Source organism: Anoplopoma fimbria, chromosome 19 (assembly GCF_027596085.1).
Source record: "Anoplopoma fimbria isolate UVic2021 breed Golden Eagle Sablefish chromosome 19, Afim_UVic_2022, whole genome shotgun sequence".
In the NCBI taxonomy this organism is placed as follows: Eukaryota; Metazoa; Chordata; class Actinopteri; order Perciformes; family Anoplopomatidae; genus Anoplopoma; species Anoplopoma fimbria.
Window position 1 is genome coordinate 15,851,708 of NC_072467.1, and position 9,896 is coordinate 15,861,603.

Here is a 9,896-nt window from a genome sequence, read left to right on the forward strand (position 1 = left end):
ACAGAAGAGGAGGAGAACAGAGTGATTTGGGAAATCACTGAGTTGGGTGGAAAGCCCCAAACCTCGGGGAATCACGACCACCATGACCAGCGCACACAAACACACTCCTCACCTCAGGAGAGGAAACACGGGGAGACAAATAGGCGAAAAAGGGAACAGTGTGTGTAAAGGGGGCCTGAGATAGGTGCGCCGCTGGTTGTTTGTCCCGAGAACAGATGTTCCTGTTGCAGATTCGAGAAGATAAAGCCAGCATATTGAAACACTAAGATGACGGAAAATCCTCATTGCGGTGAGACCGGGGCCAGTTGGAGGAGTGACTAAGAGAGGCCACATTCCATTAGCTCCCATTAAGGCCCCGTTAGGGCTTTAATGATGTTTATGACACTTGTGAGAGCGTTATGGTTCCATAGAAACTTAAATTCCACTCATTTCATAACCGAGTTTAACAATCGTAAAAAATTTAAAAAAAACCTGAATAAAACACCTCCGAAACTACTCCCTGGTGCTCACTTAAAACAATGTTCTATTGGACGCCAGAAATTGCAATTTATTACGTAATATTATTGTTATGTGGGAAAAAAGGAGCACGGACCAGATGTTACAACATGTGTCCACGGCCTTATACTTGTGCAATGTTGAGGAGGGATTTTTTTTCCTTAGAAAGTATGAGATCAGAGCCATCGTCTGTAAAATGATTCATGTTTCTATGTGAAACTTTGAACTGATGCCTGCACTCACCGCAGGGAAGGGTTTTTTTTTTTTTTCACACACACACACACACACACACACACACACACACACACACACACACACACACACACACACACACACACACACACACACACACACACACACACACACACACACACACACACACACACACACACACACACACACACACGATTGAATACATTTCTTTATGAATAATCTTGTGCAATGTGATCATTATCAACTAAATCTCACATATACATTGATACATTCTGAGGAGCATAGGCTCCCCCAAGCCCAGGTCTGCTACTTGTACGACACACAAGCACAAGGATTGGCGTGAAATGATTAGAATCAATTGATGTTACAATAGTGCATGTGTAAATACAAGTTTCTGTTGTAAGACCTTGTAAGGCCAAGTCTTTGATGACAGGGACATCTGCTGATTAAAAAAGAGAACTGCAGAAGTACTGACTCCAATCTTCAGCCGTTAGCCACCAACACTGGAGGCTCGTGGTAAAAAGTAGAGATGTTCCAATACCATTTATTCCTTCTTAATATCAAGTCTGATACCTGAACTTGTGTTTCTGCCGATACTGAGTACCGATCCAATACCAGTGTTAAAAACAAAAAAGTTTAAATAGGTCATAATTACCTCTCCAATATCTATTTTATATCGCTGTGAAAACATTTCCTTTGAACAACTGGATCAAGTTTCTCACAAAAGAATATTTGTTTACAAGATTACATTACAAGATACATCATGAAGACGTTATAATTTTTTTTACAACAAATACTCATTTTCACTTAATAGAGCTTGAATTCATCATAATGTAGCTCAATATGACCTCCTTACGTTAACCGTTTACCTCCGTCATTAGGCCAAGCAGGATTGTGCTGCCCACTGGATGCTTATAGTTAACGTTAGCACGTTGATTCATATTGGTCTTGTGTTGCTTGAGTAAATAAATTATATAAAAACGTGATATCTGATCGGTGCGTAGTACCCGATCCAGGATTTGAGGATGTATCCGAGGCATTTTTGATACTGGTATCGGAACAACTCTAGTAAAATTAGAATGAAAATAAAACTTCACATACACTTTTTTTTCATAGCGCTCCTTCATTGCTTAAAAGGCAATCTCCACAAAAACACAGACCATGCACACTTGACTCAGGTAGAGTTGTAGTTAATGTTGTCTTTTTCCAGCGTAAAAGAGCTCTGGTGGGAATGTATCCGGGCCAGCGCAACACAGTGCAATCAGCAAGAATCACCTTTGCTTTTCGGAGATAAACTAAATAAAACAGCTGCAGACACACTGTCTGCACCATCGTCTGCTTGGGAAAGTGTAACAGCAGCTTCCTGTTAAGAATAGGAAAGAAATAACTTGAAGTCCTTTGATTTTTCTTGAAGACTAGTTTTTTTGTCCCCCTGAGAACATGCTCAGTTTATTTAAATGGGGACGAACATATGTGTTTAAACGCAATACATCACTAACGACCACCAATGGAATGATTCAAGCCATTTCAAGTCTCACAGTCGTCTACCAGAGCCAGCTGTCTAAATGCTGGACGCAGTAGCAGGACTGTTCCAGGATGGCAGACAGCTCCCCGTAGCCGTCCTCTCTCCACGTGGGAAGCAGCCGCTCATTGTTGAGAGCCTGGAGCTTGGGCGTCCCCTCCCGAAGGACGCGGTAGAGGCAGGGCCACCGGCTCTGGATCCTCAGCCTGGTCCTACGGTCCAGCGTGATGCCGCGGACAATCTTCTTGGCACGCAGCTCACGCAGGGCAGGTAGTCTCAGGCAGGAAAAGACCAGGCCTCGGCTGGGCGACACGTCCAGAAACTCAAGGGACTGAGACTCCAGGGTGTACGAGATGCCCAGGTTCCTGAGCGGCACCAGGATTTGTAAAGTTAAGGACCTCAGGTTGGGCAGGGATTTAGTGAGGGCCTGCAGCGTCGTGGGGGTCACCCCTTTAAAGACCCAGAAGTATTTGAGTTCCAGGACCCGGAGCTGCTGGAACTTGGTGAGCAGCGACACGGACTCGTCCGACCAGTCGAAGTGCAGCCGCATCTTGGAGATGCGCGGGCAGCTGTGGGTTAGTTTGGTCAGTAGATCCTGGAAACTGGTAACCTGTCGAATCAAATCAAACCAGTAAACCGTCAGCCTGGAGAGTGGTCTGTGTAGTCTTTGGTATGTACAAGGACACATTACAACAGTGGTTGCCAATTTCTGTCTCCCAAGCCCACCAATGGAAGACAACAAAAAGGTACAAGCATGTTTTTTCCCCACATATTTCTCTTTAGTTTTAAAAGATGTACAGATATAAAATATTGCTTTGACTTGCAATTGACAACCTACAGAATATGTTAGCTTCTCAAAATCATGGAAAATTATTTTAGAAGCTCACAGCTGATGTTATATTTCATTAATTAGTTCATTTCACATGCTAGTGCTCTAACATGTAAACTACCATGCTTCAGTTACATAACATGTTCTGTTCTGAATCACTTCAGATTCATTGTACTGATGATGCTCCTACTACTACTACTAATAATAATAATCACAATAAGAACAATCAGAATTGAATACAGTGTACCATGAAACCTTGATATTTTCTGAGTTGGTTAGCTTATTGTGAAGTTCTCCTACCATTACAACCCCCTGTGTTAATCATAGCAAAAAACCTAGATTCATTTACATGAATTTACTTTTTTTCAAGTAGTTAATCCACCTGCCAGTTGTGTGCCACTTAAACAGGGTCATGTAACATTAATTTATTAATTATATAAGGGCTGCCACCTCTTCATCAATTAGTTGGCTAATCGTTTCAATCATAGTTGACTAAGATCTCTTTAGTTGATGAGGAAGATTTTTAAGATTTCTCATGCTAAGTGACTTATTTCCAAGAAACTTATGGACACATCTCTGGTAAACCTTATTTAAAGAGGTGCTTTTTTTGTGATTCTTCGTGAAAGATGTGAGCGAACATAGCAGAAACCCTTTTTTTAAACATGCTGAGGTTCGATAGAAAGAACACTATAAACTAAGGCCACAGAAGTCACCACACAGTTGAATCAATTGTCTATTGGACACAGTGTCAACCAAACCTGAACATCATAAGCCCCTCAAACACTGTGATGATTGCAGGGCTATTGATGCTAATGTGTGTTTTCATCATTCATTGCTTTATAAGTGTGTTTACAAAGAGTGGCTGCAATGAAGGAGAATGAATGTGCAAAATTGTATAATTCCCCCCATTAGTATCAGGCCTCATTTAGTCACACAGGAAGTGACAAGCCAATTAATTACAGAAGAAAATGACAACCTCTTTGGATATCAAGCAACGTCATTTATCACTTTTTGCAATCAGGACGTGTGGTTCTCTGTAAAATCAAGTTACCTGGTCCATCTTGGTGATGCTGTCCTGGTGCGAACTGGAGCTGGAGTGGACCCTGAGGTCCAGCGGCTCCAGCAGGGTAAACGTCCAGTTGAGGTCCAGGTGGCTGAGGTCTCTGCAGTGGACGTTATCCAGCAGGCGACTCAGCAGCTCGCACCACTTGTTGCAGCGGTCCCCGAGGTCGAAGCTGGCCTTCAGCGTGAGCAGGCTGGCCCGCCGCGAGATCAGGTGGTGGGTGTAGTGGTGGACCCACGACTTCCACCTCTCGAACTCGCGGTTGGAGACCAGCAGCCCCTCCTGGCCCAGGTGGAAGACGCCGCGGCGGGAGTAGTCCGCCACCCGCCACAGCTTCCACGAGCGTACGAGGCGGCTCCAGCTCGCGCAGACCAGGGCGCAGCTGCATTTGTCCACCTCGTTCAGAAAGGACAGGACGTGCAGCTGGCACTCCACCGGCAGGAAGTTGAAGGGGAAGTGGTCGTCCGCTGCTTTCCGCCGGCTGCTCACGGGGACCAGGGGTCTCTTCCGCGGCGACATGATGACAGATGGTGAAATAATATTGGTGGTCATTGGTGGAGGTCAGAATCTCCACCTGGTGGTCTTGCGGTCTGGCTTTGCCATGAATATCTCTGGCCTGGGGAAGTCTATAGAGATAAAGACAGGAAACAGACAGATGATAATTTAAGATATTGAAATAAATAACACTCTTGTTCATTGGGTGGCCTGTATGCAATGACAGTGCGGGTCAGTTTGAACTGTTAGCGTTATATAAACTCAACTCGGTATCACATGGCTCCAGTTCAAAGGTCAAGGGGTCGTAGATGTAATTATACCATATCATGTGAATTCTGCCCTTTAAAGTCCGGTGTGCAAACACGGTTGGGTGAATGTTTTAGTCACAACTAAATAATAATGATTTGTTATTTGTAAAGTTAGTACTTCAACAGTTGTATCGCTGTATTAAATTACACTTTAGTCAAGCGACTCCTCGGTTTGTAACATGAGTCTCGAGTCTTTTGGTCCATTATCTCTTCTCCTTTGCTGACAGTTACCTTTCGACTTATTTCATAAATAACGGGCCATCAATACACTTTGGGCTTATGTCCATAAAGGTTACAATGGGGTTATATGACTGTTTTACATCGTTATCGAGACAAAAGTCGCGTATTTACCTTTGAGTCGGACGGGCTCCCTCCCGTCCTCAGTTTAAAAAAAAGCTAAACTGCTAGAAGCTAACGCTAGCAGACAGGAGACAAAGGAGTTTCAAATTAAACCTGAATACAAAGCGTTGGTGCAATTTTTCGAGCTTTGCTTCATATCCGAACGCATAAGGAACTGTAAAGCAATTTATACAAATCCCCAAATTTGAAAAGCCAAAAAGAAAAGTATTCAGTAACTAGGCCGGCTAGTTAGCTGCCGAACAGCTGAGTTCTATTGTTGTTTTTGTTGTGGCTCGTTGTTATGGCGTCATCAACGTGCGTCGGGCTGCCAGTTTTGTTCCACGGCGTTGCGCCTCCAGGGGCGGGCGGAGGTAAGGTTTAAAAGTAAAGGGTGAGGAGAATAGCGGTTCTTGCATCGATGCCAACAAAGAGCATTTCAGGAAATTACGAAAACATAACCCCAATGAAACGAAGAGAGTATTCAAATGAGGCGTTCGAAGATCTCACGCGGATTTGGGAATGTTTCAACCACACGGTCTATGGTATGAGCGCCCTCTGTTGGTGGCTCAGAACACAAGTTGGGAGGAGAGTGTATTGCGTCTTTGCCTGCTGTTTGATAAAGATTGATATCCCCAAAAGGAAACTTTATTTCCACAGTGTGCCTCCAGAACATAGATCGGCTCCATTTACATACAACAACATAAAACCTATATACATTACACATTACAATACGACCGTCACTCTGATGAATACTTACATCAACCCTTTTACCACAGAATATTCATTGATGCCATTATAGATTATTATCATCCATTATCAACATACCATCTGTCACTGTTAATATATATCCTACACATTGTATATACTGTATATAGACCTTTTTACATGCGCTACAGTACATAAACATCCAGTCCACGTACATCCATTCAGTATTTATTTAGTTACACTATTTGTATTGTAAGAACAGTTTACTTGTATATTTCATTTCTTATTTTATTGTTGGTTATTGGTGCTTTATTTACATGTATATCATACAAAGGTTAATACTATTTTCTTCTTCACTACTTCTGCTCATTACAGTCCTGACTATTCTTTACCTCTATTTGTCCAGTTTTCTTGTCCTTTCTCCCATTTTGTTTTCCTGTTATTCTATTTCTGTCAAAGAGAGAATGCAAAAAAAAAATGGAGTCAAATTTCTAGAATGGGCACGAACTTGGCAAATAAATTATATTTTGAAATGCATTTTTACATAGAATAAAGTGTGTTTTATTTTTTCACCAATAGATGGCATTCTGAGTATGTGCTCGGTGATACAGGTTGACTGCCTTCAAGAAGCATCCTCTTGATGACACAGAGCTTCTCCTACACAGGTCTGACTGTTGGCTCGGTTTGAAGGAACTAATAAAACGTCCAGTCCAACCATATGTCCGTCATGAATGTAAAGGTCGTCTGCCTTCCTGCAGTTGGTGCTTTGGTGACAAATTCCACACCGTGTCTTTCTTTACAGCCAGGAGAAGGGGGGGCATTGTACTGCATTAAGCACTTACACTTATTCATATTTTTCTGGCTTACTTTCTGACTGAATGTGATGTTTGGGTTGCAAAGGTTTTGAAGTAGAACACGCCCCCGTCCAGCACTCTCGTGTGGTAATGTTTTGACTGGGGGTCTCCGGTCTTTTGTTGCAGCGCCCACACGTGGACTTGAATCACCACACGAGCCCCGTGCGGCGTTCAACGACCCTTCTCTGCAGTGAGGGACAACATTTGGCATTAAAGCGCCACTAAACGATCTAGTCGACAAACATTCCAAAATATAAAATATTGTCCCAACAAGGCATGGTGAATGACAGCTGTCAAAAGGCAGAGACAGAGAGGACACATGGGTCAGATTGTACAGCCTAGAGACTCATGTGAGCCTAATCAGCTGGCGACCCTCCCATGTCAGCCAGCTGGCTGCTGAAGTTATCCAGGACAGCCTCCAAGACAGTGGGCGGGGCGTCAATGTATGTTATCAAATAAGTTGTGACTATATGGATATCATGATAAGGGACTATATTGTCTTGGATTTTAATGTGGTAGTATAACAACATATGTGTTGTTTTTTTCCTGGTTTTAAAGACTGCATTATAGTAAAGTGAACTGAACTTACCAGACTGTTCCAGCTGCTCTATTAATTTCCTCTACCAACTTAGTCACTATCCACAAAAAGGGTTAATATTTATTAAAAATCTCAATGTATAAATATTTTGTGAAAAGTACCACAGGTCAACCCTATAATACTGTATGTTCGCAATGTAGATTTTTTCCCAGACCTAGATACTATAACTGTAACTCCAGTTCTAGGATTACAGTTAACTTAAACTTTATTACAATCTTCATAAAAGGTTACATGCATGAAATTTGACCTTTTCCATGTAGTATTCATGGAGCAACTTGGGGTTCAGTGTCTCCTTCAAGGACACTTTGATATGCAGAGAGGAGGAGGGTATTGATCCGCCAACCTTGTGGTTAAAGGGCAGCCCGCTCTACCCACTGATCCACATAGCCAACAAGTCCAGTGAGGCTCTGCATTGGCACCTTGAGACATATCTTTGCACTCACCACCCAATCAGGACGTAGTAACACCAGCAAAACACCAGCACACCCACTGCTTATCTCCCTGATTAACTCAGCAAGGGGAGTTTAGCTTCGATTTGGCTTTCCACTTGTACGGTCACAAAGACATGAGCAGACACGGAATTGTATCAAGGAAACATACGGATATTTTATATTCTGTGTGGGTTTCTACTCACTGCAAACCAATATTCCTCACTTCTGCCACCAGATGTCCTCAAAGTTCTTTTTTCTTTAGTTTGAAAATGTTGGGTGTGCATGGCCAGGCCAAAACCTGTCTCACGGACTCCTGCGAAAGGGTCTGTTGTAATGGTGTGACATCTCTTTGGCCCTGTGGACACTCACACCCCTCACAGATGATGCAAGCACAAATCAGGCATTTGACGGCTATGCACATATTCATCAAACTGGAGTTACATCCAGTAACTACTAATAAAATTTCTCGTATGTGCTACTCCGTCTAATGTGGTTGTGTGTTGCAAAGCACTATCCTCTGAGCTGTCGAAGCGGCAAACTCCATGGCAGACAAAGATTCAAGCACCCAAAAGAATCGTTTGCAGATCCCACTGGGTGCCTGGTGACAGGTAGAAGGCGTTAGTCTGCGAACCTCAAACACCCCCAACATTGCATCAAGTGGATATCTCCTAGCAATGAAGTGGTTGAAGTCGCCATAGCCGGCACCAAACACGTTTTAGTGGAACCATTGCGTCTGGGAGACTTAAGCTGCTTAGCTTCTCCTTCCCAGCCATCAAAGCATGAGGCAGTGTTCCAGGACTGGGTGAGATGACAGTGATGGCCCCTACTTGAAACCACGGCATGGGCAGGTCTTGGATCAGCCCTAGGCATCAGTCATGGCTGATTTAAGTCAGGCCTCTGTACCACTTGGCGCCAGGGCGCTAGCAAACAGTTTGGCCACAGGCTGACCAAAAACACTGCCATCTTGATGCAACTCGTCTGCTAAATGACTGTAATGTAATGTAATGTAATGTAACTCTGTCAGGAAAGGGGGTCCACTCAATTGGGAAACTTGTGTAAGCCTTCTAGCAGAAGCTATAAATGTTGTCCAAACAGTACAAACATCAGGTGACAACCAGGTGCTCTCTATAACTGCACAACCAACTCTGCTCCCAGCAGACCACATGACAATAATAACATGACAATAAAAACCTGTGCAATACATTACACATTACACTGTGCAATAATAGTTAAAAATAGTTAAAATAGTTGTTATTTTATTCTCTGTCTGTAAATATAATATTTCAGTTATTGTTGTTTTTTATTGCTTATTTATAATACTTGTTTTATTTTATTTTTATTTTTCATTTTTTAGCTTGTCTTCTTCTACTATGTCTCTTGTGTGCACTTTACTCCACGCTGTTGTAAGCCTGCAAATTTCCCCGCTGCGGGACTAATAAAGGATTATCTTACAGTGCCCTCCAGAATCATTGGCACCCTTAGTGAATATGAGCAAAACAGGCTGTGAAAAAATGTCTTTGCTGTTTATCCTCTTGGTCTTTCACTCAAAATATTCACAAAAATCTTACCTTTTCATTGAAGTAAAATTATTGAAAGAAAAAAAGAATGTTGACATTAAATAAATATTTTTCTCCAAAACATGTGTGTCACAATTATTGGCACCCCTAGAAAATCTCATGATTACAATCTAACTGAAGTATAATTCCAGTCATATTTTACATTTTTAAATTCACCTGTTTGATTAGGAACTCTTAAGTGGTCAACCATGACTTCCTGTTTCACTGGGGTATAAATATGAGGTGACACAGGCCAAATTCCCTTAGTCATTCATCACTATGGGAAAGACCCGAGAACACAGTGACGATGTGCGACGAAAAGTTGTTGAGCTGCACAAATCAGAAAATGGATATAAGAAAATCTCTAAACAGTTGAAAATACCCATTTCCACTATCAGGGCAATAATTAAGAAGTTTAAAGCGACAGGAGATGTTAAGAATCAGCCTGGAAGAGGACGTGTGTGTACATTGACCCCACGCACCGTGAG

At 42.5% G+C, this 9,896-nt stretch overlaps 1 protein-coding gene across 1 annotated transcript; it reads right to left on the reverse strand.

Moving 5' to 3' along the window:
- Positions 1-964: 964 nt before the first annotated feature.
- si:dkey-12e7.1 (uncharacterized protein LOC557553 homolog) lies at positions 965-5,744 on the reverse strand. Its single transcript, XM_054620462.1, has 3 exons — positions 5,277-5,744; positions 4,111-4,748; positions 965-2,840 (listed from the first exon to the last, which is right to left on the reverse strand). Exons 2-3 carry the CDS (start codon positions 4,672-4,674, stop codon positions 2,253-2,255), a joined length of 1,152 nt encoding a protein of 383 aa, XP_054476437.1. The 5' UTR covers positions 4,675-4,748; positions 5,277-5,744; the 3' UTR covers positions 965-2,252.
- Between the last annotated feature and the right edge of the window lie 4,152 nt (positions 5,745-9,896).